This window comes from Anguilla anguilla, chromosome 10 (assembly GCF_013347855.1).
Source record: "Anguilla anguilla isolate fAngAng1 chromosome 10, fAngAng1.pri, whole genome shotgun sequence".
NCBI classification, from domain to species: Eukaryota; Metazoa; Chordata; class Actinopteri; order Anguilliformes; family Anguillidae; genus Anguilla; species Anguilla anguilla.
In genome coordinates, this window is record NC_049210.1 from 35,717,794 (window position 1) to 35,745,598 (window position 27,805).

At 48.1% G+C, this 27,805-nt stretch overlaps 1 protein-coding gene across 2 annotated transcripts; it reads right to left on the reverse strand.

The window, feature by feature from the left end:
* Window positions 1–280: 280 nt before the first annotated feature.
* On the reverse strand, window positions 281–27,770 carry ttc37 (tetratricopeptide repeat domain 37). Of its 2 annotated transcripts, XM_035378885.1 has the most exons (41): window positions 27,424–27,767; window positions 26,497–26,588; window positions 25,398–25,541; window positions 24,785–24,876; window positions 24,517–24,592; window positions 24,251–24,400; window positions 23,199–23,297; window positions 22,768–22,876; window positions 22,495–22,635; window positions 22,244–22,345; window positions 21,604–21,734; window positions 21,300–21,386; window positions 20,592–20,698; window positions 20,092–20,218; window positions 19,322–19,501; window positions 19,012–19,136; window positions 18,531–18,781; window positions 17,715–17,817; window positions 17,112–17,294; window positions 16,506–16,644; window positions 16,193–16,271; window positions 15,445–15,506; window positions 15,282–15,338; window positions 14,983–15,051; window positions 14,736–14,810; window positions 14,389–14,530; window positions 13,927–14,020; window positions 13,634–13,711; window positions 13,279–13,403; window positions 12,945–13,068; window positions 12,365–12,580; window positions 11,512–11,584; window positions 11,019–11,072; window positions 10,045–10,156; window positions 9,339–9,467; window positions 7,137–7,261; window positions 5,930–6,094; window positions 3,693–3,845; window positions 2,251–2,381; window positions 1,491–1,620; window positions 281–930 (listed from the first exon to the last, which is right to left on the reverse strand). In XM_035378885.1, exons 2-41 carry the CDS (start codon window positions 26,584–26,586, stop codon window positions 859–861), a joined length of 4,701 nt encoding a protein of 1,566 aa, XP_035234776.1. In that variant the 5' UTR covers window positions 26,587–26,588; window positions 27,424–27,767; the 3' UTR covers window positions 281–858. The 2 variants fall into 2 exon arrangements, with proteins under 2 accessions (XP_035234776.1, XP_035234777.1); XM_035378886.1 differs by lacking the exons at window positions 281–930; window positions 1,491–1,620; window positions 2,251–2,381; ... (1 more) ...; window positions 5,930–6,094; window positions 7,137–7,261 and adding an exon at window positions 7,302–7,662 and having other exon boundaries at window positions 27,424–27,770.
* Between the last annotated feature and the right edge of the window lie 35 nt (window positions 27,771–27,805).

A 27,805-nucleotide genomic window follows, 5' to 3' on the forward strand; every position in this document is an offset into this window, starting at 1 on the left:
CAATTACATGCAATGACCATTATTATCTATCTGCAATTTCTGACTACAAGTTCAGTGAGTATTGGAGGACTTGACTGGCAGCACCTCAACAGAAGGCAAAGTCATACCCAACAGCTCTGGGTGATGAGTGACTCAGACCATTAAATCACCATTGTCATTCAATGAAAGCGAATTTAAAGAATGTTTTTGCATACGCATCTGCAGCTCAAGGATATTCGTACAAAGAGAACACTTAAAAGTTTGAGGAGAGTCACAGAAACACGACAAATGAAGTCCTTGGTGTTGTTCCCCTTTGTTTTGGTTTAATTTCATTGACGTCGTTGCAATTCAACTCATTTCAGGCAGTACCCACGAAGAGCACAATGGTACATGAGTTCCACTTAACCATTACAGTACTGCAGTACTTATTCCCTAACTCTAAAACCCATTGCTTGTACCCCACCATCCCCCCCCCAAACCCCATTTTTGGTAAACATTCTGCAATGTTTTCTTGCAATAAGCAGAGAGCGATTGCGTTTCTGAGGCACGAAGCACTTTTGCACAGGAGAGAAAGCGCTCAGCTGCAGACAAAACGTATCAGGCATTAAGGCCATCTGAAGATGTCCGTAGAGAAGAATTCCAAGTATTTTCGGCCATCTTCTCCAAACTGGACCCACAGCCACAATGTTCCATTGTTTCATAAGTGCTCATTCCTACGTCCGGACGGCTCCAGCTAGCACATGGTTCCCCTCGCCCAGCTGTAAAAGGTTAAACACCGATTTCGGTGCGGCAGACACACGCACACATGAGGCTGGCTGCCGAATGGCCGTCCGGTTGATGATGTCATCATCCCCGACATCTTCCCGCCGTGGTGCAGCGTTAAGGGCAGAGTCGCCCGTGAAACTCCAGGAGTCTTTTGTCCTTGACGGCTCGGGCCTGGTCCAGCAAGGTCTACGGTGAGAGAGAGGGACAGACGCACAGTGAACTTCAACTCTGAGAGCATAAGAGTTGATATTCAGCCACTGACCATCAGTGATACAACACCGAGGTTGACCACAGGCTAAGGAAATTAATTATTTCCTGCCTTCGCAATTCAGATGATCTAAAACCACATCTGTCATAAGCAGGACGGCAGCGCCGGCAAATGGTTCTTGAAGGCTTAATAATTGATGACCTGCTGCCCACACCAACTTTCACTGCATTATCCTGGTCCACTTACAAATCCCCTCATTGTGATTCATTACATCGCACTCATCTGCACAACATTTAAGGACACACCGTCCACAGCCCCGCTCCCAGGAGGCTAGATAAGGACACGCCCACAGCCCCTCCCCCCAAGAGATGAGGTGAGGACACGCCCCCCGCCCTTGAGGACAGCTCTGTAATTTGCGACTCCTCCCTCGAATTCCCATTGCAGTGCCAGCTCTTCTGAGTGCAGACCAGTTCTTATGCAGTTCAGTGGTGCAGACATTGCTGGGGTGTTGGATGGGGGGGGGGGGGGGGGGGCTTACGTCCATCAGCTCCAGGTCGTCCTTGGCGTGGAGGTGGCGAAGGAGGTACCAGCGCGCTACCGACGCCACCGTCTCCGGGTAACCGGGACCGGAGGGGTAGACGATCCTTTCCAACAGACGGCGAGTTTCCCTGGGGAACACACACACACACACACACACACAGGTTTTATGCAGCCCGGTCCTTACCTTATAATAGCCCAGTTGGGATAATTAGATCCTGCATATCACAGATACTCCCCGTCACGGATACTCAAACCTGGAGCTCTCATCTACATCCGGCCCTGCGACGGCAATAAAACCTGCTCATCCAGCGCTTTCCTTTCACAATATACAAAGCGCGTTTCAAACGAAAATAAACCGAGACAAAAGAGAGTCATTGAAAAAAAAAAAAACGGATGATAAAAACAAAGCTAAAGCAATGTGACAAGGATGTCAAGACGAGCACTTAAGAGTGCACGTGATTCATAAGGAGCGCCGCTGTCCCCTGGCTGAGGTCACCAACAGGGACCGGTGAGAATGCCGTCGCTACGGGACGGACCTGGGTCAAATACGTGTTTGTTTTGGATTCAAATACTTTTCTGTGCTCTGTTGATCTTGCCTGGTGTGACTGAGCCTGCCAATATGACCAGAAGGCAGGGCTTGCACTTTTTGAGAGTATTTAATTGATTCCAATACACCAGACAAGATCAGTAAAGTGTAGAAAAGCATTTGAATCCAAAACGGATACGTATTTGACCCAGTTCTGTTGCGGGACACGCACCTGGCCCCCATCTTTAGGGAGAACTGCAACAGGGCCTGCAGGAGTTGGGCCACGGGACAGGGGCCCAGCTTCAGCGCCTCTGTGGTGGCCTCCAAAACCAGGTCCTTCCACTCGCTGCCTGGGACGTTAGCCTGGAAAAGAGGAGAGAGGGGGTCCTTAGCAACAGTCTCCAAGGTAGTCGTTGAGGGCTCACACACTGCACACGCTCAGAAGACAAGGCTCGGTTTGTTTGAAAACGTGGATGTCCAACTGGATCTTTAACAACAGGCTCGACTTTCTGGAACATTCTTCATTTTATGTAGTAATACTTCAATATATATGGAGAGAGACAGAAGCAACAACAGCAGGGCTGAAGCACAAATAACAGAATGAAATTGTGTGGGTGCAGGAAAATGGCTCTGGGACGAGAACCAAAGGAGTAAAAATGGCTTTAAGTCCCATGATAAATCAAGAACACCCACAGAGGCCCAGAAATGGTCTCAGGCCTCTATCCAAATCATTTTCATTCAATTTTGGAGCCCGTGGTCCCCAGACGGGACGGGACGGGCCAGGACAGGCTCAGAGCCGGGACGGTTCCCACACGGGGGGATGTGAGAGCGGTCGGTCACCATGACCGCGGGCGCACGGGTTCGGGGGGTGCGGGGGCTCTGAGCTGAGGCACAACCGGCTGGTTCTACGCAAACCGCATCAGTTCACAGAGCTGAAAGAACACTGCGATCCCTGCCTCAAATTAGCATACCATTACCAAGACTGGGGCTCTTTAACATCTGGATTCTTTTATATGGAGGTTTATTTGGGGGGGGGGGTGGTAGCTGGACTGCACGGAGGCTCGCAGAAGAGGGACAAACATACAAAACGGTTGTGGCCTGGTAGAACGGCATGTGCACGTGCACACGTGTGTATGTACGTGTGTGTGCGTGTTTGTGTGTGCGGGCACATATGTTTGCATGTGTGTGCGCGTGTATGCGTGTGCATGTTCGTGCGTGTGTGTGTGGTGGCTGTATTAGTATGTGTGTCTCTGCGCACTGTTGTAAATTTTGACTTGGTTGTGTTTGTTGTTTGTGTGCGTTTCCGCTGCAGAGCTAGAGCTCGGCTAACAGCAGCTGGAGCCAATTCTGGCTAGACTCATGCTCGTGCGCCATCCCTGCTTTCCCACTGCACGCTCCACAAACCAGAGCCGCGGCATGTGTCACTGCATGCTAATTCTAACACATGCTAATTCTAACATCTCCCCAGATCAATAAGCTAATGCTAACATCTTTAGCTTCTTGATCTGGTGACACAGTTGCCTAGCATGGCAGCAATGGACATAAGCCAGCACTAATGATGCTAGCAGGCTGCTCTGAGAGGGGTCAGGACTACAAAGGGGAATGGAAAAAGCACTGGGCCCCTAAACTAGGCCCCAGATCTACAGCCAGAGGGGGGCAGGCTGCGTGACCCACCATGCAGGGCCCGAGGGCCAGCAGCGCCAGCCGCAGCAGGCTGGACAGCTTCCCGCTGAACAGGCCCTGCTGGGAGGCCAGCTGGAGGCTCTGCCTGTAGGCCATCACAGCCTGGACCAGCAGGCCCTGCGTCCGGTACACCTCCGCCATCCACTGAGAGAGAGGGGGGGGGGGGGAGGAGAATGAAGGGAGAGAGCGAGAGAGGGGGGAAAGACAGAGGGAGAGAGCAAGTGAGAGGGGGTGAGAAACAGAGGGAGGGAGAGAGAGTGAGGGGGGAGACAGAGAGAGGAAGAGAAGGGGAGAGAGGGAGGTAGGGACAGAGAAAGGGAGGGAGGGAGGGAGGTAGGGACAGAGAAAGGAAGGGAGGGGGAGAGGAAGAGAGACAGATTGAGAACAAGTATTAAATTAAAAAAAGCAGAGAGAAATCACTGTTAAAAACATGCCGGTTACAGATTGGTGTAAAAACATTACACAACACCGCTCATATCCACAAAAGGATAACATAAATTATGCATATTTTATGCGGATTGCGGCTCAATATAAGGCACGGCCAATTCAAAATGATGATCGCAAATTACCAGTCCGGATGAGCATGGATTTTTTTACAATAACCTGAAACGGCACAGTCTATTTAAAAGCCACACAATGTGTGGACTCGCTAATGACCATGCCAGCTTTCACAATTACAAGAGGAAGAGACCACTATCATGTTTTTATGCATGCGAAACCGCAGATGTTCTGCGAATTACTCGTCATTACAGACACACCAGAATTGCTTGAAGACAAAGATGGCACTGAACCTGCCCCCTGTATTTTGTTTTCTTCTTGAATTTCAGTTGGCTGTTATACCGGCAAATATTTATACAACTCAGGTAACCATGCTACTTCAATGAAAACCATTCACTTCAAACGGTCTAAATTCTATGAACTGAGGCATTTTGCTCCAAGTCATACTGAAGAAGTCCATTAGCTGGACAGGTAACAGCTCTTGCCTCTGGCTCAAATTATTCATACACCAATATTTGGACACCAAATTATAATAAATCTCTTTTGAAACGACAGGCAAGTTCTCGATTTCAACTAGCGCATGCTCAACTTCAAAAATACATGCGAACACAATCATCTTTTTACTTAATTTGTGCGCACGGACATAAACTAACAGCAAGACCTAAAAAAAGAAGAAGAAAAAAACTGCTCAGACAACTGAGGTGTGGTGCAGCCGCAACTGTAAACGAATACAGCAGAGAGGAAGGCAAAACTCCACGTTCCGCAACAGAAAACAGGACCCGTTACCGTATTTTTAAACTGCGTTCGCTAATTATTTACAAGCGGTTGCGCGGTTACCAGATTCGCATCGATACTTTCAGTTAATTGGTCGTTAATGGGCCGCGGAGGGCACCCACGGATACTGTGCAATCACCAGCATGATCTGCCCTCTGTTTTTCGTCTTAGTCGATCCACCCCTGAAACGCCCGTTCGCTTGCAACCCTTCTCCAGGCCAGCGCTAAGTAAACTGCCACAATGATAAAATTACGCAGAGCCCCATTGGCAGGTACATTAAGTACAATGCATCTGTTCTGCAGCCTTTAAAAGAGCACGACATCAATGGCAGATTTACTGCCAACATTATCTTCCGAGGCCAGAGGGGGTTCGGTTCTGGAAAGCAAGTCAGGCTGTTTTAAAAATGTCGCGACACGAAGAACAGTCGCTGTTTCGCATCACAAGAGCGCTTATTTCACTTGCTTTAGGGAAGTCTATCAATCTGAGATTCTAAGCCAGTGGTGTCAAACTCGTTGCCATGGAGGGCCGTGTGTATGCAGGTTTTCATTCCAACCAATTAATGCTGCCTTAATTGAGTCCAATTACTCATTCAGCCATATGCGTTTAACTGCATTGAAGCACAGAATATAAGAAAATTTTTATTTAGACAATGCGGGTCACCATAGACGTCGGGTCACCATTGTGCACAAACCTGCATCCCTAATTCAGCAAATAATTTAACTAATTATATAATCAAGATCTGAGGCTGGAATGAAAACTTGCATACACACGGCCCTCCATGGCAACGAGTTTGACACCACTGTTCTAAGCAGTAAAGTGCAGTCCAAGTGCATTGTAGCAGACGAACCGTGCAGATTGTTCAAGGCACGGTTCCTGATCATGACTACGCAAATGAAGTCGGGGGCGTGCGTGCGAGGTGACGGTCACGGTCAGCGGGGGAACTGCGCGGAACTCACGTGCCAGGCGGACACCGAGCTGTGATTGGCCAGGACGGCGGCGCTGAGCTGGTCCAGGACGGAGGCGGGCAGGCTGGTGCCAGCGCCCGACGGCAGGAGGGCTTCGCACTGGACCTGCCTCAGCAGCAGGAACACGGCGGGGTCTTCCGGAGACACGCTCAGCGCCTGAAAGAGACAAGCTCAAATCAGGGCCCTGGTCATGCACTTCAAACGCAACAGCAGAACCCTGAAAAGAGTCCACCGAGCCAGCGGGTACTGAAACCAACTAATCATCTCACACTTAACAATAACACATCTCAGACCAGCACTGCTTCACAAATGCAAATCAGAATAAACCAAACTTTCATTTATGAATTTATTTACTTTTTTAATTTATATATTTTTTATTCCACTGTATTAATATATATGTCTTAAGTGCCAATGTTAATTGTTCAATTGTGGATTGCTTTGGCAATATTGTTTATATACTGTCATGCCCAGAAAGCATTACTTAATTGAATTTTAGAAAGAGACTGATAGAGAGGAGGAGAGGGAGAGAGAGAGAGAGAGAGAGAGAGAAAGACAGAGAAGGAGAGACCATGATACGAGTGTGGGGGAGAGACAGCGGGAGAGGGAGGGAGGGAAGGAGATAAAGTGAGAGACAGAGTGAGCGAGCGAGCGAGCGAGCATCTTTCCCTGCCAGGCTGGTTTCAGGCTCGTTTGGTTTATCACCCCAGCTAAGACAGGGCTGTGTACTCTTTCATCATTACACGGGGGGGTACACGAGAGACAAAGGAAAGAGCAGAGAGGCAGAAATCAGAATAGGTAGATCACTGCTGACAGGATAGCTTCGATGCCTTTGTTGCGCCTACACTGAAGGGCTTGCGTAGGCCCCTGTTAGAGCTGGAATATCAATACGGACATGTGCACTTGTGTTTATCGAGCGGAGAATGATGCTGACTGAGGCTGGGGAGAATGACATCACTACTACTCTGCACAGGCAGACAGGCTGCACTGGACAAACCATGAGGGACGTCTTACTGACTGCTGGGGGGGGGGGGGGTAGTGGAAGGGAGCGAGGTGGGGAGGACTGACTGACTGACTGCCAGGGTGAATGAGTGAATGGCTGTCAGTATTAGTGAGTGAGCGACAGGGTGGTTGAGTGAATGACTGGATGACTGAATTATTGTCAGTATTAGTGAGTGAGTGATTTCGCATGCGATCATACCTGAGTACAGAGGGCCTCGGCCTCTGAGTGCTGGCCAGCCTGTTTGAGGGCGATCACAGCCTGCTGCAGAACCCAGCTCTGCAGAGCCTGACCCAGCGGCTTCTCCACAGCCTCTAGAGCTTTCACTGGAGAGAGAGCATCAGTGTCACACGCTACACCCAGACATACACACCCTCCTCCAAAAAACACAGCCTCTAGAGCTTTCACTAGAGAGAGCATCAGTGTCACACACTACACCCAGACATACACACCCTCCTCCAAAAAACACAGCCTCTAGAGCTTTCACTGGAGAGAGAGCATCAGTGTCACACACTACACCCAGACATACACACCCTCCTCCAAAAAACACAGCCTCTAGAGCTTTCACTAGAGAGAGCATCAGTGTCACACACTACACCCAGACATACACACCCTCCTCCAAAAAACACAGCCTCTAGAGCTTTCACTGGAGAGAGAGCATCAGTGTCACACACTACACCCAGACATACACACCCTCCTCCAAAAAACACAGCCTCTAGAGCTTTCACTAGAGAGAGCATCAGTGTCACACGCTACACCCAGACATACACACCTTCCTCCAAAAAACACAGCCTCTAGCGCTTTCACTAGAGAGAGCATCAGTGTCACACCCTCAACACAGAAACACGCACCCTGAAAACATAAACACACACCCTCAACACACAAACATGCACCCTCAATGCATAAACACACACCCTCAACACAGAAACACGCACCCTCAATACATGACACACACCCTCAACACACAAACATGCATCCTCAATGCATAAACACATCCACAGCACAAACACACACCTTCAATATATAAACACAAATCATAAACACAAACACATCTACCCAGAGGCTTCAAAGTGGAGTCTCCCTCTGTCACACACACACACACACACACACACGCACACGCACGCACAAACACACACACACAGCAGACCTATGGAAGGACCAACAATCTCAAACACATCAGTGTAGCTAGGTACATTTTTCAAACCTCTGACAGGCATTTAGAGACAGAGACCGGGCGCATTTGTCAAATCTCTCAACCCGAAAATACGTTTTTTGGGAAGGTCAGTGAGACTTAAACAGCAGTAAAATTGTGCACATGCCTTTTACCCCCACTGCACTGTTCGATCTACCTTACTCCAGCTGCTCAGTGTTCCTCAGAGAACACTCTCAGGGGCCTTAAAAGGTGACGCTTAAAAGGCCTGCTGTAGTTCACTGAGGAAATAAAAGGACCGTGCTTTGTTTGGTCATGCCAAACATTTGATAAAGAGGCATCTGTTCGGCGTTTCCTGGGTGCGTCTAAGTAAACCGCTTCTCTAAATCCTTATCTACCGACCAGAAAAATGACAAGTAATTTCACGCTCTAAATCAGACAAACATTTCTCATCACGACTTGTGATATTTCCCTCAAAGAATGACCCCAGGTATCCTTTAGACTCTCAGATTTTATGGCTTTTCACTTGTGTGGGATAAATCCCATGTTCACGGCATCAGCAACAGTGCGTCAGTTACATCAGTAACAAAAGTTTTATGGGGTAAAGAAACACCCGAGGATAAGAAAACAACCCTGCTCAGATAACAGCTTCTCCTCATCTTCTAAACATGTCACTAAAACGAGAGCAGTAGAATCACACACTAAACCCCTAAATACACACCCTGAACCAAAAAACACACACCCTCAACGCATAAACACACACCCTCAACACATAAACACACACAGTGAACGCATAAACACACACCCTCAACACATAAACACACACCCTCAACACAAAAACACACACCCTCAACACAAACACACACAGTGAACGCATAAACACACACTGTGAACGCATAAACACAAGCCCTCAACACAAAAACACACGCCCTCAACACATAAACACACACAGTGAACGCATAAACACACACCCTCAACACATAAACACACACAGTGAACGCATAAACACACATCCTCAACACATAAACAAACTGAACACATAAATACACACCGTGAATACATAAACACTCTCAAAACATAACACATAACTGCTCTCATAGCAAGCTGTGCCACCAACAGCTCAAGTTCTGTCAGTCTGGAGTTCACGTACATCATTCTGGATATGAGGTCAATGATGGAAACAAACATGGGGAATTTGCACCTGCACCAGGACGAGCCAGGCGGGCGTGGCGGCGGCGCTGGCTGGTACTGACCTTTCTCGGCCACGCGGCTCATCAGCATGCCCTCCAGGCCCCGGCGGCGAGGGGCGGAGCCAGAGAGCACGCAGGCGGTGTTCTCTGTGTGACAGGCAGCCATCAGGGCGGCCCACACCGCCGGGTCATCTGTCCGAGAGAGAGGGAGGGGCTCGGAGTCGATTCGACGTAACCTCCTAACTCCACGTCTGTGTTGCTGGTATTGTGCGTGTCTGAGAGTGTGTGTGTGTGTGTTAACGTGCTCATTACGCACAGCGTTTGTCTGTGTGTATATGTTTGCATGCATGTGTGTGTGTCCATGATTATTATGCACGGGGTTTGTATGTGAGTGGGTAAGTGTGTGGAGTGTGGGTATATGCATGCATGCGTACTCATTACATATGGCATGTGTGTGTGCATATGGGCGTGTGTGTTTGTGTGGTGTGTATGTGCAATACGGGAGTGCGTTTGTGTGTGCATGTATGTGTGCTCATTACACATAGCGAGCGTGTGCGTGTACATGTGTGCTCACTACACACAGCGTGTGTGTATGTGTGGGTGTAAGCATGCTCATTACACACAGCGAGCGTGTGTGTGTACATGTGTGGTCACTACACACAGCGTGTGTGTATGTGTGGGTGTAAGCATGCTCATTACACACAGCGAGCTTGTGCGTGTGCATGTGTGCTCACTACACGCAGCGTGTGTGGGTTTTGCAGTGTCATACCCGGGCAGAGCAGCGCAGCTCTCTGGATGGTCTTCAGCGCGTTCCTGCGGGGGTCCTCCCCAGAGTGTCTGCCACGGGCCAGCTGGTTCACGCCGCTGTACAACAGCGCCTTCTACAGGGACAGAGGAGCGACGTCACCCGGGAGCACACAAACCCACCGCCATTGAGCAGACAGGTCTAAGGATCACACAGAAGTGACAAAATGGTCCCCCAAACCCTCACTAAAATGGATAGAATCACAGAGAGGAGGGACAGCCAAGCTTTTTAACTGCTGGCTTTCTATCGAAGACATGAAAATGGGGGAAAGAATTCAGTCACAAACAGAATGCAGAGGGAACACCACCATCTTAAGACAAACAGCAGCAGTTTTCCTGTCTCTGGAGATCCTAAAAAAAAAAACCCTTTTGCCTGGTAGAATCGTTCAGTTTGTGAGGCAGGGAGCTCTCACGCCAGCGGTGATATTTCTCATCCATGCACAAGGACTTACAGCAGGTCCAAGCTCCAATTCTGCTTTAGTGTCACGATAGGGATGGCTGAGCCTCATGCACCATGGAGGAGACGGATAGCCCTCTCAGGGTCTCAGTCTCCCATCAGACCCAATCGCACTAAACTCGTTTTTTTTTTTTTTATGGGTCTCGGATGCCCTGTGTACTGTGAGCTTTGTTAAAAGCACAAGGCGGACAAAGTTACTTTGTGACACAGATAAAAGGTTCAGGTCAGGACATAGTTACGGTAGTTAAGCCTTCTGCGCATTTTTATGATGCTTTATTTACAGTGAGCAGTCTGGCCTTTTGCTGATGATGGGAGCACACAAACATTTATGAGGTTTTCGGGTTCGTAAAATATTCATATTCATGCATATTAATATCGCCGCTTGGTGTACTTTATGTCTGTGGGAAGGAGGAACAGAGGGTTCAGGCATATGAGTGTGTGTGTGCGAGGGTGTGTGCGTGTGTGTGTGTGTGACGCAATACCTTTCCCAGAGTCATGCTGGAGTGACAGGCCACACTACCAGCTACCGCACCACCCTGCAAACACACAACCCAACACATAAGCCCTTTTATGAAATATATGCAAGTATATGAAAATGTTTATTAGCAGAGTCATGGACAAATATCACAGGCCTTACACACCATACTTTTCATATCACAGTTCCTTACTATACACCATTTCAACTTTTCCAGGTTAACAACGCAGATTCAACATTTCACCACTTTCACCCACTAGAAAATAAAGCTTATGATTCCTTAACATTCCATACGGAATGTTTTTCTAAATTTTAAGTCAGTGTTCTAGAACTCCATTGCTTTCAATTACCAGTAGTGACTGCTGCACCAGTATTAAAAGGTTCAGTTAAGAACACTGTAATGTTCAGTTAAGGACACTATAATGTTCAGTTAAGAACATTATAATCACATTACATACAAGGTGCATTGAGTTTCTGGCCCAGTTCTCTCTGACACTTACAGCAGCCTTCCTGGGGTAATACCGTGGTACCAGTCGTGACAGTAACGCCCAGAGGGAGGGGTTGCCCGGGTTACTGCACAGGAAACAGAACAAACATTACAAACAGAACAACGCACTCATCCATTAAACGTTCATGCAAATAAAAATACAGAAACGCCAAGCTTGTGAATTTGCGGAGGCTCGTTAAGACTAAAGGTGGCGTGATTCTGACCCGTACACCTGAAAATGTGCCGGGTGAAACAGCAGGGAAACAACGCTAGGACCTGGCAATAAACATAAAAAATGCGATTTAATAAACGCCGGCTTTGACCGGCTCGACCTTCGTCTCGGCGCTGCGAGGCAGTCAGTCCGCCGGACCGGAAACGGCGGTTAACAAAAATGTCCTGGTTTGCCGTCATCCCTCTTCTCGTGCGTAATAAAAATGTTACATAATGCCTTTTTTTTAATTTTTTTTTTATAAAACGCTCGCAGGAACTTTCTCAACTGACCTTCCTGCCGGCTTACTGTCTGAAACACCAAATTTAAAAAAAAAAAAAAAAACCTTTCGGAGTTTCCCGCCTTTTCGGTTTCTACATCGCGTGAAAAAAAAAACCACAAACAAGGCCAGGTCAAAACCTAGTATATGGCTGGACCGGTCGACCAATGGCGTGACTTCACAACTCGCCCGACCAACTTCATCGCTCATTCAGTCGCTCAGTCACAGACATTCGCGTTTGCAGGGCTTGCCCCGCTGTTGCGGCCCAGCCGAAAACCACAAAGAAGCGTAGAAATGCCTAGAGACCGCTGTAGCCGGCATGCTAGGATTATTAGCACCAGACGGGTAAATCGTGTTAAAGTGACGCGTGTCTGTTACCTGTGGACGGCACGGGCGGCCTCTCTCTGCACGGCGCTGTAGTTCCCCTGCAGGGCCAGCAGGGCGCAGGTGAGCAGGCAGCGCTCCTCCACGGCGGCCCCGCCCTGCTTCAGCAGCTCGGCGAGGGCGGCGCTGGCCAGCGTGGCGTCCCCGCGCACCAGGCCCAGGGCGCACAGCGACAGCAGGCTCTCCGCGATGGGCTCCTTCAGCACCGAGCTGCGCACACAGGCGTGACGAAGCAGTCAGTTAACAAAGCGGTCAGTTAATCAATGAGCTTATCAATTAATCAGCTAGTGAATTAATCAATCACCCAGTCAAATAATCAGCCCGTCAATCAGTCAGCCAGTCAATCAATCAGACAGTCAGTCTGACAAAAAACATTGGTCGGTGCAAATTAAATCAGTCCTGCAGATCAGATGAATTCCTCTGGGTGTCACCAGTGGGCCAGGGGCATGTAAAGGCAGCCAAGCCAAACCACAGGGGATGGGCTGGTTCACTTTAGGGCAGGAATGAAAGATGACATGAGAAAGAGGAGGAGGAGGAGGAAGGGGAAGAGAGGCCATCGGGTTCAGGCACGCACCATTTGAAGAGCAGCGTTTTGGCAGCGTCCATGTTGCCTATCCTGTGCTGAAGCAGGGCCAGGGCAGTGAGGATGTAGGCTCTCTCTTTCTCACTGGAGGCCACGCCCAGAGCCTTCTCATAGGCTGCGGACGAAAGGGGCGGGACCAGCTTTAGGAATTTTAACATGCACACAGATACACATTTGCACAGAGACTTGCAGACACACACACAGACACAAATACTTGCACAGCCACATTCACAGATACGCACACACCCTGCCTACACATAAAGACATCCTCATACCTCTTCCACCAACACACGCACACACACACACCCCCACACGCAGCACTGACCGCTCACGCTGTCCTGCAGGAGTCCGGCTCTAAAGTAGGCCAGCGCCAGCCCTGTGATGTCGTAGAGCTCCTCCTGTGGCGTGGAGGAGTAAATGCGCACCGCCTGCTCCCATTGGCCTGTGTTGCTACGGGAGACACAGTTAGCGCGTCATAGTCGGTCGGTCGGTGGAGGACCATTATTTGAAACGTTTGTTCTGTATGTCGCAATTGTAATTGAAAGGGCAAAGGAGCATGGGTATTATGGAGTGAAAGGATGAAGCTGAGGAAGCCTATGGAACCAGACTACCAGGCGCACGGTGTGTGTTCTACCAGTGAAACCACCGTGGCGCACGGGCAGGAGAGGGGGCGGGGTTACCAAAGGGCGCGGCCGTAGTTCCTGAGGGCGAAGCTCAGCTCTTCTGAGGGCCCTGCAGGCTGCAGCAACTCCACGGCTCTGAGAAACACAGAGAGAGAGAGAGGCATCAGGCTAGCTGCAGAAACCGAACAATCGGACCCCACGGGCAGAACAAACGGACCAAACACTACCAACGTTACCTCACACTCAGAGCAAACAGACCAAACACAACCAGTGTTACCCCACGGGCAGAACAAACAGACCGAACACCACCGACAGAAGGTTGGGATTGAGGGCTGGTGCAGGCGGTTCACCTCAGGTAGGCCCAAACGGCTTGGTTTTTCAGGTTCAGGTGCTCGTTCAGGTACCCCAGCATGGTGAAGGCGCTGGAATCCGTTTGGATTCTCTCTGCGGGAGAAAAGGAAGAGAGGCAATAGCAGATACTGCAGTGTTCACAGCTGAAGGCCAAGGTTTGAGTCTTTCATCATAATGAATCAACCACTGACCTTCATCAATTCCCCCAACTGAACTGCAATACCAAACTAACACCAACAGGGGGTAGACTGAGACAACAGTACAAAAGCAATCATGTTTGCCATTTTAATTTCATCACACTACATACCGTCATATACTTTACATTAATTTATAATTTCCATGTAGTATCCAAGTTCTAGGACCATAAAAAAAACATACTGTCTAAATATCTAAGCGAGCTTCATTTTTGTTTTTGAAAAGGGGGGCGCGAAAGGTTTTGGGACGAACGTGAGCAAACTCACCTGCGTACTTGCACAAGGCCACCTGAGCAGCAGACACCGCGTTCATCTGGACGATGTTGTACCGATACAGCTCTGACTCCCTGTTGGTCTTATCCAACAGCGTGGAGCACACCCAGAACGCATAGCCTTTTACGCCCTCCGTCTGAAACCAGAGAAAGGGAGGGAAGGAGGGGTGAAGAGACGTAAGGAGGAAGAGAGAAAGGGAAGGAGGGAAGGAGAGAGGGGAACAGCTGGGAGAGAGAAAGCGTGGGACAGAGGAGGAGAGGCAGGAATGTAGGAAGGGGGGAGGAGCAAACACAAGCAGCGGAAAGTTCCGGCGGCAGACAGCAGGGGGCGCTAACACTCACGTGGGTGCTCAGCTCCGTGGTGTGCCTGTACAGATCCATGGTGTCGTAGCTCCCCACCGCTTCCGCTATCAGAGCCTGCAGACACACACGCGCCAATATTAGCCACAGAGGCTAACGAACAACGCTTCAAATGCCTCAGAGCAGCAAGGCCGAGGCTAACCGCTAATGTCAACTGTCAATTAATGAGCCAAACCACAAATGCAGCTAAATTAGCTAAACTGAAAGACCTTTTGATTGGATAACTTACCTGTCCAATCCAGCAATTGACATACAGCGGCTCCAGTGATTGGGCAATCTTGAATGCTTCGTGAGAGAGCTGGGAGATGAAACCAAGGATTTCTCATTACAGGTGAGTAGAACAGAAAAATACACCTCTTCAAAAGCTCAGTTTATTTTCCCCCATTTTCCTCCATATATTTTCTTCTCTTTCATCCTTTTTTTTTAGATGAACACATGATATACACACACACACACACACACAGTGTGCAGGCATATATACGGTGTCTAAACAAAATGGCACTTTCTTTAACAGCTGTGAGAACTTACCTCAATATTTTCCTTCTTCAGATACAATGCTCCCAGGTTTGTCCAAGCTACAACATTCTGGAGAAGAGAATAACAGGCAGGTGTGACAAAGAGTGCAAACTTCACAGACTGTACACAGTGTCACTCTATTTTTATACAAACACACCAAGTGTGATTCACTTACATTGGCTTCCATGTTCAAAGATTTAATAAAGGAGTGCTGAGCGAGAGCAAAGTTTTCAATGCCTGTAATGTGAAACAAAAGTCAAATCACACAAGTCAACAAATAATAAACACAAGTCAACAGACAATAACCAACCTGGCCTTTAATAATAATTACACAACACATCAAACTACTGCCAGTACTGTATGGTGACCGTTTTCACATGAAGTTCATTTTATTTCAGTCTCTCCTTCATCTGTACTAATGAACGGAAATACTTTTAAAAAACTTCAATATTTAAGTAATGTTTAAGAACAGGATTAAATCAGCTGGTTCATAACACACACGGTCATACAACACAGGCTCAGCTGGTGTACCACAGAGAAGAGCCACTTCAGAACAACTGTGCATCACCCTCCCTCCACCCTCACCTTCAAAAAATAAATAAATAAATAAATGAATGAATGAATGAAGAATTCTGGACCAATGGGGACTCAAGGGCATTCAATTCCAGTCTCAGTCTAGGTCAATGGGGAGTGAGGAACAGGTAGTCCAACAGGGCAAATGGGCAGTTAGGAACAGGTAGTCCAACAGGGCCAACGGGCAGTTAGGAACAGGTAGTCCAACAGGGCCAATGGGCAGTTAGGAACAGGTAGTCCAACAGGGCCAATGGGCAGTTAGGAACAGGTAGTCCAACAGGGCCAATGGGCAGTTAGGAACAGGTATTCTGAACTAGGAGTGAAAACCCAAAGAGAGGTCCTGGCCATACCTGTGCTCATGGCCACCACGCCCAGGGCGTTCCAGTAGCTGTGTTTGGTGCTGTCCAGCATCACGGCCTTCTTAATGCACTGAGGAGGAAAGACAGCGTGTGAGTAACGGATCTGCAGCAAACCGTATCCACATGCTTACTGAGTCCTGTCACTCGCTTTTAAATTAAGGCGCTGCGTAACATTTTGCTTAAAAATTCCTTGAAAAGTAGATTCTCTTTAATTGGGATTTTCCATTCATAAAGCATAAATGAAGACCAGTAAATAAGAGGTGTGTAACCTGAGTACACAGCTCTCCGTGGGCAAACATAGTACCTGCAGAGATTTATCCAGGCACGCCCCCCTCTCCTCCTCCTGGCCAACCAGGCGCCGGGCCTGGTGGTAGTAGTTGAGGCCGAGGTCGTGCCACAGATTAGGGGCTTCGGACATGAGCTTCAGTGCGCGGCCGTAGCACCTGCAGGCACGCGCGCGCACACGTGTGTGAAGAGAGCGCACATGACACACCCTACTGCTGCACAGTAAAATGAGCAGCATACATCTAACATTCTACTGTTCCTCACTAGTGACATGAACTCAGAACACTGTAAGGAAAAACTCTTTATTGGCATATGAGTTGGTACTTTCATTTTGGTTCCTGAAGCAAAACCGAGCAACAGCTCTTCAGTCTTCACCACTGCGTAGCAAATTGCTTTGTAGAAAGCTTAAATCAAACTGTACATAATAATAAATTGGAAACAGTGACTGATAATAAGAACTGGCCATTCACCCTCTGGTAGCCTGCTTTCTATAGAGAATCCAGCACTGTGCCAAACTCGGGTTTCAACACCAAAACTTTAACCAAATTAATTGGCGCCAAAGTCCTACCGATGCCCAAAATGTCTACCTATGGTGCACATAGAACATATGAAATGAGAAAGAGACCTTTCCCCGAGCTTGAGGACCTGGGTCTGGTCCAGGGTGTGCTTCTGGTCGGCCGGGTCCATCCCGGCCAGCGGGCCCGGCACCAGAACCCTGGCCCGGGCGGGAGAGACGGCGTGGGCCGCGGTGCAGACGTCCCCCAGGAGCTTCCACAAGCAGCACAGGTCCGGGCGCAGCTGCAGAGCCCTGTGCGCACAGGGTCAGAACACAGGTTATTCCAGCCGTACAGCACTATGCAACACAGGGTCAGAACACAGGTTATTCCAACGGTACACCTCAGTGCGCACAGGGTCAGAACACAGGCTATTCCCGCCGTACAGCTCTATGCAACACAGGGTCAGAACACAGGCTATTCCAACTGTACAGCTCTATGCAACACAGGGTCAGAACACAAGTTATTCCAACTGTACAGCTCAGTGCGCACAGGGTGAGAACACAGGTTATTCCAGCTGCACAGCTCTGTGAACACAGGCTATTCCAGCAAGATCCACTGTACAGCACAGACACATTGAATGGATTTGGTTCATGGCCCTTGAATAAGGAAACAGTATCCCACTGGAACAGGATCTATGAGGTGGATCTATGATGTAATATGGAAGCTCTCACCTGAAGAGGAACTCCACAGCCAGCTGAATGAGGTCGACCGCTCGGCCGTCCAGGTAGTCTGCCATCGCCCCTTGGGCCAAAGCCAGATGGCACTCTCCTAGACCTACGCAGAGAGGAAGGAACGCAGACTGCTCACAACACACTCACAGCTCAAGGGTTCTGAGGAAATTACAGCGCTCGCTAAAGCTAAAGCTTAAATATCCCAGATAACATCGTGGTCACTCTGTACACTGATGAGGGAGCGAAAAAACTGCTTTTGAGGTGTGAAACTGGAATAAGCACGCAGGGTGACGGTCTAGTTTATGCCATCCATCTGAAGAACAGGGATCTGAAACTGGAGAGCCACAATGGCTGCGGGTTCCTGCTCCATCCCAGGTCCATTGTAGATCAACGATAACTATCGATTTCAATAATCGTCGCCACCATGTGGTGTAAAAACGTTACCACTGATATCTACAATGGGTTGATAAGACAGCCAATCAGCAGCAATCTTCCAACAACCAATCTTCCATGTGGACTTGGCCTTGCTGGCTGTCTTATCAAAACCTAATAGAGAATAGGGGTGACATTATTTCCCCAAAAGCATTTCAGGAAACCTCTGAGGTTTGGATGTTCATAACCACTTCTGATATAATTAAAGAAAAATCGACCAAAAAAAGGCAACGCACAACATGGTGGCAATGACGCATGTGATAACAGTATATTGCCCAGCCCTAGCAGACAGCAGCGATCTGGCCCTAAACAAGGACACGCCCTTCCCCCGTGGCTCCGCCCAGAAAACAAGGACACGCCCTTCCCCCGTGGCTCCGCCCACACCTTTCAGCGCAGGGACGTATTCCTCCTGGCTGATGATCTGCATGTACTCTGGGACGGCCTCCGTGAACTTCCCCAGGACCTGCTTGATGGCCGCCATCTGGTACAGGCTGTAGATGGAGGCGGGGTTGAGCTGGCGGGCCTTGTCGAAGGCCTTGAGCGCAGACGTGAAGCACCGCCTCTTCAGGTAGGCCTCTCCCAGACACTCCCAGCACACCCAGTCCTGGGGGTCGGCCCTGAGCGCTGCCCGCAAGCTACGGGGCAGACAAGAGCCAATTACCTCTGCTATGGGGCAGAGAGGAGCCAATCACCTCAATTACAGTGCAGAGAGGAGCTAATCATCTCTGCTGTGGGGCAGAAAGGAGCCAATCAGCTCGTCCGGAGAGAAAAGCATTGTGTATGTTCATTACAATGGCAGGCTGCCATGTTCTTCCCTTCCATTACACCAGGAGTGCCCAATCTTATCCAAAAGAGGAGCTCTTACTCATCGATGGCATGCGGGGGCTGGTCGATCTTCAGGTGGTACAGTCCACGCCTCATCCAGGCCCACTTAGCCGAGCCCGGCGTGGCCTCCTCTGTCACCGCAGTCAGGATGGCCAGGGCAGAGTCCTGCAAGAGAAATTATACACACACAGACACACGCACAGACACAGACACACAACAGACACAGACACAGACAGACAGACAGACACACACAGATACATACAGACACACACACACGTGCACATTAGGGCACTGTGCAGCTCTTTAAATGAGAGCAGGGAAGAGGTGCATGATGGGAGAACGAGACGCACCATGTCTCCCTGCTCCATGCTGAGGTCCACGGCGGCGGCTCCGGCCTCGGCCTCGCTGGCGTCCAGCTCAAACGCCCGCTTGTAGCAGCCCCTGGCCCGGCCCGGGTCCCGCGCCACGTCCCTGTAGTAGTGCCCCAGGTACCGGAACGTCACGCCCAGGTGCGGGTCCAGCTTGGCGGCCTGGCAAACCAAACCGAACCGACAGAACTCTGGGTCACTCTTACATTCAACTGAAATGCTTTGCCCATTATAACAGAGGTCACGGAGGAGATGCTATGTACCCTGCTATGCATTATGGGAACTCTAAGGATAAATAAGATGCCCTAGCGTTGTTATGAGTTTTCGCTAAACAGCTGCCCATCCAGATCCAGCTGCAGCTAGTCCCTGATTGGATTTAATGATCAGCTGAAGCACACAACCAAAGTTCCTCTCAGCCAAAAGCTACCCTCCATCTCCACCAATCATCCTCACTCCAGACCCCAGTCTGCTCACTGTAAATCCAAGTCACTCGTCAGAGGTTGAGAAGACCAATTTGGTGTCTCCAGGCAACATGGCCTGCTCAGTTGATTGGTTGAGGAATGGTGTCTAGTGGGGAAAAACAAGGCCGCCACGTATTACCTAGAAGGGCCCACTACATTGAGGAAGGTGGTGGTTGAGGAAAGTCACACCCCCCCACCCAATGCCCCTGCTCTTCACTGTTATCAGCTTTTGGGTCCATGAAAAGCGTTAAATAAATGTGACCCACTGTCCCGGGATGCGTGAACTCTGACCTTCAGAAGGTGGGTGTGAGCCTTGCCCTTGTCCCGGCGCGTCTCCTCCCCCATGTCCCAGTACAGCCGTCCCAGCAGAAAGAAGCACTCCCCCGAACTTGGCCTGAGCTCCAGGGCTTTCAGGAAGCTTTAGTGAGGGAGTGAGGGAGGTAGGGAAGGAGGGAGGGAGGGCACAATCGCTTGTTTTAAGAGCTGATCCGTCATCATTGGTTTATCAGCAATCATCATGTTTGGATGCATCATGCATTCCAGTTCATCTGTGCACTCATATCACAAATCACTGTTTAATTAATATGCTCAATCAAAAAGAGGTATTAAATGAGTAAATGATTTGACCACAGTGAATAGTCCCTGCATTTGTAAGAAACAATCATTCACAAAAGAGGCGTGTGTAACGTTGGGAGCCTTTCTCTGATGTCAAAGGAACAAGCTTCTCAGCTCTTTGAGGAATAAGGGCGGTGGGTTGGTGGTGGGGGGGTGTAGGGGGGTCTCATGCCCACCTCTGCTCGGCCTCCCGGAGCTCGTCCCGCGCGAGCTGAGCCAGTCCCCTCAGGACCAGGACCTCCGCCTGTCCCGGGTGAGCCTCCGGGGGGAGCACCGAGGACACCTGCCGGAGAAACGCAGCACTGAATTAAAACTTTTTAAAAAACGAGCGTCGTTCTGCGACTACGAGATCTCATCTATCCGAAACGGCAAGACTGCAGGATCAGGGAGTCAATTATGTGTGAGTAACAGCTCCAGAGGGGTCGGCTGAGGTACCTCTGCACCCATTTTAAAAATGGAATTCCGGTAATTTAAGAAGATGGGAAAAAAAGAAAAAGAAAAAAGTAATCATGATTTGACACCAGCCAGAGAAGTTAATGATCAGGGAGTCACAGGCACTGTAATGAAAATGATAAATACCCATTCCAGAGTTCAACAGATTTGACTAATACAGAACATTAGCTGCATAGGGAAAATAGCGCTGAGGTTAATCTCTTTTTCACAGCTGCTATCCATTTAGCATACATTACAGTCAAGAGACCCACAAGCACACCTTCCTTATGTCATAAACAACAACCACCCAAGATCATAGAATAATAAAAGTGTGCCCTCTGTATAGAAAATCTACTTTATCACCTGTAATTAATGTTGTTACATACATGGGACATCTGCATTTCGGCATGTTAGCTGTAACAGAAGAATGGAGATAGTGTGGTGGGTCGTACCTGAAGAGCTTTGTCGACGAGCCCCTTCTGCAGATAAGCCCTTCCTCTTAAGGACACCAGATCAGGGTCATTATCAGCATCGTCCAGCTGGGGAAAAAAGACAAGGGACCATAATCAGTTTTATGCTGATGCAATGGGTGACACAGGAGCAATGCTAACAAAGTGGTCTAACAAAGCCAGCGGTTAGCACAACAGGCAATAATCAGAGAATAAAAAGGATAACAGGTCTTTCCGAAGCACAGGAATCCGGCAGGTCTGAAAGCGAGGATGAGGACGGTGCAGCTGTGGAGGAAGAGCGCCGTACCTGCGCGAGCGCCTCCAGGGCCTCGTCCGCGTTCTGCTCTCCCCCGGCTCTCACCAACGCCTCCGCCTTCATCCGCAGCAGCCTCCTCCTCGGCTCCGCCCCTCCGGCGTCCCCGTCCAACACCTTCAGTCCTGTCGGGGAGAGGCAGCACAGGTCTGAACACAGCTGAACCCTCTTTCCCGGCAGGCCACAATGATCAAGAAACACGGCAGGACAACAGGGCCGAACATTTTGCACAAAAGCCGCCGTTTCAACGTTCAACATTCTCGCTTCCTCAACTGAAGGAAGTCCTTTAACCCTTTGAAGAGTAGGTTTTTTGGAATGTTTTTTCAAAGTTTGTATTCTAGAACTCCACTGCTTTCAGTTACTGTTTTTTATTTTTTTATTTTTTTACACACTGTTTTCAGTGATTGTGACATCAGCATTAGAATGTTCAGTTAAGATCATTCTTATCACCTACATAAAATCTAACACCTTACATGGGCCTCTTGGTTGAATATTTCTAAAATCCAAGACTTTACCAAAACCACACACAAACCCAGCATCTGCTACAGGCAGACAGAGGGGAGTAGAGATGCCCATGGGAGGGGCAGAGTGTGAGGGAGAGGGTTGACGGGTGTTGAGGGGTGTTGGGGCGTACCCTGTCTGCAGGAGACGGCGCTGGCGGCGTATCTGTGCAGTTTCAGCTGGGCCTGGGCCAGCCTGAGCCACCCCACCGAACAGGACCGCGCGCGTTTCAGACCTGAAGGAACACGCAGCCAGTCAGACCGTAAACGCTACACCGTTACCGTCCTGGGCTGCGGCTATGCTAGCGTCTCCTGCCCGGTGCCGGGCGGGAGATCTTCAGCCGCCCGCTCGGGCCGGAGACGCGGGCGTCTCCTCTGAACTCACCCGCGGCCAGGCTCCTCACGGCCTCCTCGTACCTCCCCTCCTCCAGCGCCTTGGCCCCCAGGCCGATGTGGGCCAGCCCGCTGTCCGCGTCCAGCTCCAGGAGCCGCGCGAAGCAGCCGGCGGCCTCCTCGCTGCAGACGCCTGCCACAAACACAGCGCCGTCCGGACTACATCACATCCCACACAACCTGGACAAAATCACATCCCTAATGTACATAACCTGGACTAGATCACATACCTAACGCACACAATGGGACACAGGCTCCCACTCACCCGAGCGGAGGTAGTGCGTGCCGAGCACCTCCAGGGGGAAGGCGTGCGTGGGGTAGAGGGACAGCATGGCCTCACAGGCCTCCTTCAGCTTCGCCTCCTCGTGTGGGAGCTGCGGGAGTAACGGAACATGACACTCCTCAGACTACAACACCATACGGAAGCGCTTTTTTTTCAGGGGCTGTTGCCCCCGCATAAGAAGAAAACTGTGTTCTTCTATCAGCATGTAGAAAATTAGGCAACATTTAGCCAAAAGCATGTCAAACCCATTCCACGAAGATTAAAAAATTAACAAACTTAGACAAATAAGCAAAAAGTTCAGGCAGAGTGCAGCAATACATTTTTCCATTAGTGGGTTAAAAAAGATGCCCCAACACACATTGAAACATCCAGCAGAATTGTTGATTTACATGAAATTATGCATTCAAACTTACTTTTGATAAGCATGTAATGTAATTGGCTGAGAGCTTCTTGTGGTCCTCTGATGGTATGTTGTCCATGAGGGACATGGCCTTCTCAAAAGCGTTTATTAACTGCGAAGAGAACGCATTACGTTATTTTTAACTTGAATTGAAATTGTCCGTTCAGAACAGACAGAGGTAAGATAAAGGTCAAAATTCCTTACTACTACCTGTCTTCTAATAGAGTTTTGGCATCAAGCATCAAAAAACTATGACATTGCATGAGAAAATTGCTAAGTTATTCATGGAAAACAGGACAAGATTTGTGCGTCATTCCAGTAGTACAACTATGATGCACTCAGAACACAGGGGCACATTGTCAGGAGAAATCATTCGCAAACACCGCTCGCATTTTATTAAAAGATCAGATGTACTCAAGACCAGCCGATTTTACAATGAGGTTGCACTTTTGTACTTAAACTTCTATCAAGAATTCTTTTCAGGATCTAGGCTACATACTCCAAGACAGCTGCAGGAGGAACGGAGAAGAGATATGCTAGAGAATGACAAGATGTACACATAAGGAAAGTGCAGGAACATACTGAAAGTGGCCATATTTGAAAACAGTACATCATATACAGCCAGCGTCTCAGCTACATTGTATTATTTTAATTTGGTGGAAGCTTTAATCCAAACCGACGTGAGGATAAGAACATTGGAAAAATACGAACACGGGTCAGATGAAGTACAATTCTGTTATAAAGTTATCAAAAGCTACCCATGTAAAAAGCTATCCATAGCAATGACTATCAAGTCTAGCTCATACAGTAAAGCTATGGCTAAGCTCTAAGGCTAAGTCGGAAAAGCTATGGCTAATTTGGTAAAGCTGTGGCTAAGTAACTAAATCTATGGCTAAGTCAGTAAAGATGTGGCTAAGTTGGTAAAGCTATGCCTAAGTCCAAAGCTGAAGTAAATAAAGCTATGGATAAGTCTTAAGATAGACGTAAGGCACAATTACAAGAGACACGATAAAAGAACTACAAGCTGCAGGGTGAAATTGAGCCAAGGCAGAGCCAGCCACTCACATGCTGCTGGGTCTCGTTATCCTGCTCCTCCACGCTGTCAGCCAATAGCTGGGTCATCTCCTGCCACAGCTTCTGCAGCCCCGCCCTCCCCACAACCCCCTCCTCCGCATCCTCCTTCAGCTGAATCAGCCTACACCACAATCTCGCCACCTACAGGGAGGGGAGAAACCCAGCGAACTACATTACCCATAAGATCCATGTCCCAGAAGATGGAAATATATTTCAAGTGTTACCAACAATTGATAATTTAATTTTATAGTAAAGACCTGCAAATGATTCTTCTCTGTGTGATAAATTTCGACCAGCTTCTTTCCCACTTCATAACATTTCACCTTGTCCGAACTACAAGTCGAAACAAAGAGAGGAAAAAGAAAAGCATCAACACAAATCAAATACATGCAATAAATGAACACCATTTTAGTCACACATTGGGCTGTCTACTCTCTGAAATATATGGAGAGAATATATATCCCCTAATGGACATCATTTCGCTGTCACGCAAAAGCTGAATGCTTAATGGATTTTGTAGCTTACCTTTCATACAGCGTTATGAGTTTCTGGTAGACCTTCGGAAGTTCAGCTTTGAAATCTGTCTGGGTGCTCTTTTCAAACAGATTTGCTAACCCCTATAACAGAGGAACACCACAGAGGTAACTGTGCATATCCTTTTATACATGGATTTTGTTGTATTGCTCGCTGTAGAAAAGTAACCCTAATACATGAGAACAGTTACACTGAATTATTAAGAAGGATGGCTCATGTTTTCGCTCTCCATAAAATAATATCCCCAGAATCTTAACTCTTGGATGATATACTGACCCTTTAAACATAAATCTGATATTATTTACTAATATTTTTGCATGGAAAATGTTTTATCAAGGACAAACTTTTGGAAGAAATTTTAGTTTTAACATTTTGTTAACAGCCAAGGGAGAAGGGGCATATGTTAAAATTACAGATGCCAACACAATCAAGTAGAAGACCTATTTCTACTCTAAGTTTTGGGGCTGCCACTGCCAACAGCAGTGCCTCACCTGAAAGTCAGTCACAAACATTGGTTTACATGCACAGGCCATTAACTGCCCTACACTGTCACGACACCAGCCCCATAACCAGCACCACAAACCCAGCCAGCCCAAAACCTCACCTGCCAGGCCAGCAGCTGGTCGGGCTCCAGGTCACAGGCCTTCCTGTAGGCTGACTGGGCCTGGTCCGGCTGCTCCAGCTCGCTCGCCGCCAAGCCAATGAAAACCCAGGCATTGTAATTACTCTTCTCCAGCTTCAGCACTGCCTGCATAACCATGGAGGGAAACGTAGTGAACCAAATAACGCAATGCCCCCTCAACGCCCTACTCCCTCAGCACTGCCTATATAACCATGGAGGGAAACACGATTCCCCAATGCACTCACAACATGTGCAAACCAGGTGTCTGCATCTATGGAGAGAGGCGTTGCTTCCAGAGGCTGTCTGGAATTCGATAGCGAGTGTTGCGACTGAAGACAGGTGATTTGTGCACGCTACATGCCTCAGCATCGGTCCCATTCTGTGAGTTTGTGGCCTACTGCTTTGTGGGTGAGTTGTTGTTGCACCTAGACGTTTCCACTTCACAATAACAGCACTTACAGATGACCGAGGCAGCTCTAGCAGGGCAGAAATTTGACAAACTGACTTGTTGGAAAGGTGGCATCTTGTGACAGTGCCACGTTGAAAGTCACTGAGCTCTTCAGTATGACTCATTCAACTGCCAATGTTTGCCTATGGAGATTGCATGGCTGTATGTGTGATCTTATGCACCTGTTAGCAATGGGTGTGGCTGAAGTAGCCAAACCCACTAATTAGAAGGGATGTCCATATCCTTTTGGCCATGTAGGGTATTATTGGTTTTCTTATACAAACTATGAGGTATTTGTGCAAAAGGGAAAATATGTACTCCCAAATGCATTAGTACAAATAAGAGCACATTCATTTAAATAACAATTTACAAGACACAAGTTGAGAGATATTTGTTTGATAGTAAAACACATTGTGTTTTTTTTTTTTGTTTCTATTCGTGGATCAACGTTCATGCATGAACACGCATGATCTCTTTACTCAGTAACACTAACATCATCGGAAGCGTGCCCCTGAGGCTGTTCCATCTCTGGATATTTTAAATGTCTGCTGAACTATTTTACGAGGCACTCTCATCAATGGGAAGTGGTTAAAAAATATCAAGCAAGTCAAAGCAATGACACTCTTCACTTACCTTGCAATGCTTTAAGGCTTCTTTGTACTCTTTGTTTTTGATGGCTTCCCTGGCGTTTTTCAACGCAGACTTAACCTCCTTGCTCGCCATCTCTGAAAACCCATGTGAAAGAATGCACAGTGCAGCATTAGTTAAAAGCGATAGTAAAAATACAATGGTTCTGCACAATCAATTTTGTTAGACAAATATACAACAACAAAAAAGCCTCTAGCTGTACCAACTTTCTGATGTTACATTTGCTGGAACAAAAACTGCTTGTAGTGCATCAATATGAATACGATTAGCTAAACTGCGAACATCGCGAATAAAATGAATAATAAACACGTCAGCCTAGACTTCTGTCTCGGCAATGCAAGAAAAAAAGTAGCCTTGGGGAAACAAGGGTTAGTGTCATTTCCGAAATATAATAAAATAAAATACTTCGCTAGAGATAAGTTTGGGCTAGTAACGTTGTGAGACGATTGCATCAGTCGAGCTTGTCTGGTTAGGCAAGCTAGCTAAGTTAGCTAACTAATATTAGTTGCTGAGTTAATTCTAACAGTTTAGTTGAGACAGATTTGCTGGCCTGCCACTGCTGTCAACAGGACAGCAACCTAGATTAGCTAAATTAAGTTGGGAGTTTGAAACTAACAGTTGGCTAGCACAGCACGTCTGGTAGCCCAGCTATCTATTGTGTTGTGACACTGCATTATCAAGTTGTACTGTATAAATCCACGTGCCGTTACTTCTGTATTTATCCTGACTGTTAACCGTGTAGCAATTCTCTGCAAAAATGACAGATATGCTAGCCCCCATTAGCATAGCTACCAAGATAGAAATGCGTTAACTTAGGGTGCTTCTTCTGATAGCTAATAACACAGCTAATAACAGCATGACAGTACTCTGTTTTAACTCTGAAAGCACAATGAAAAGCAAAGTCAAGATTACCTGTTCATTTGAAAACTAGTATGCCTTCACCAGCTAACACAAAAGTCAGATAAGTGGACTGACTCCCGAGCTACTGCCACCGCTCAATCCCATCATGCTCAGCAGTAGCACCAACAATCTTTCTTCTTCTGTTCTTCTTGCGTCTATCGTGGCAATATTGGACTAAACGGTTCGTGCTGCCCTCAATCGGTAAAAAAATAATTTGATAAAAAATAAAAACCACTGATGTTTACTCTGTATTATCCAGCCTAAATAATACAAATAAAGAAATGTAATTCACTTTCTAATGATTAAAGACTGGGTTTCTCTACCCCTGAGTAACGGCAACAACCCACAATCTCAGTAACATGACACGAAAGCAAACTGCTGTAATAGCTGCACG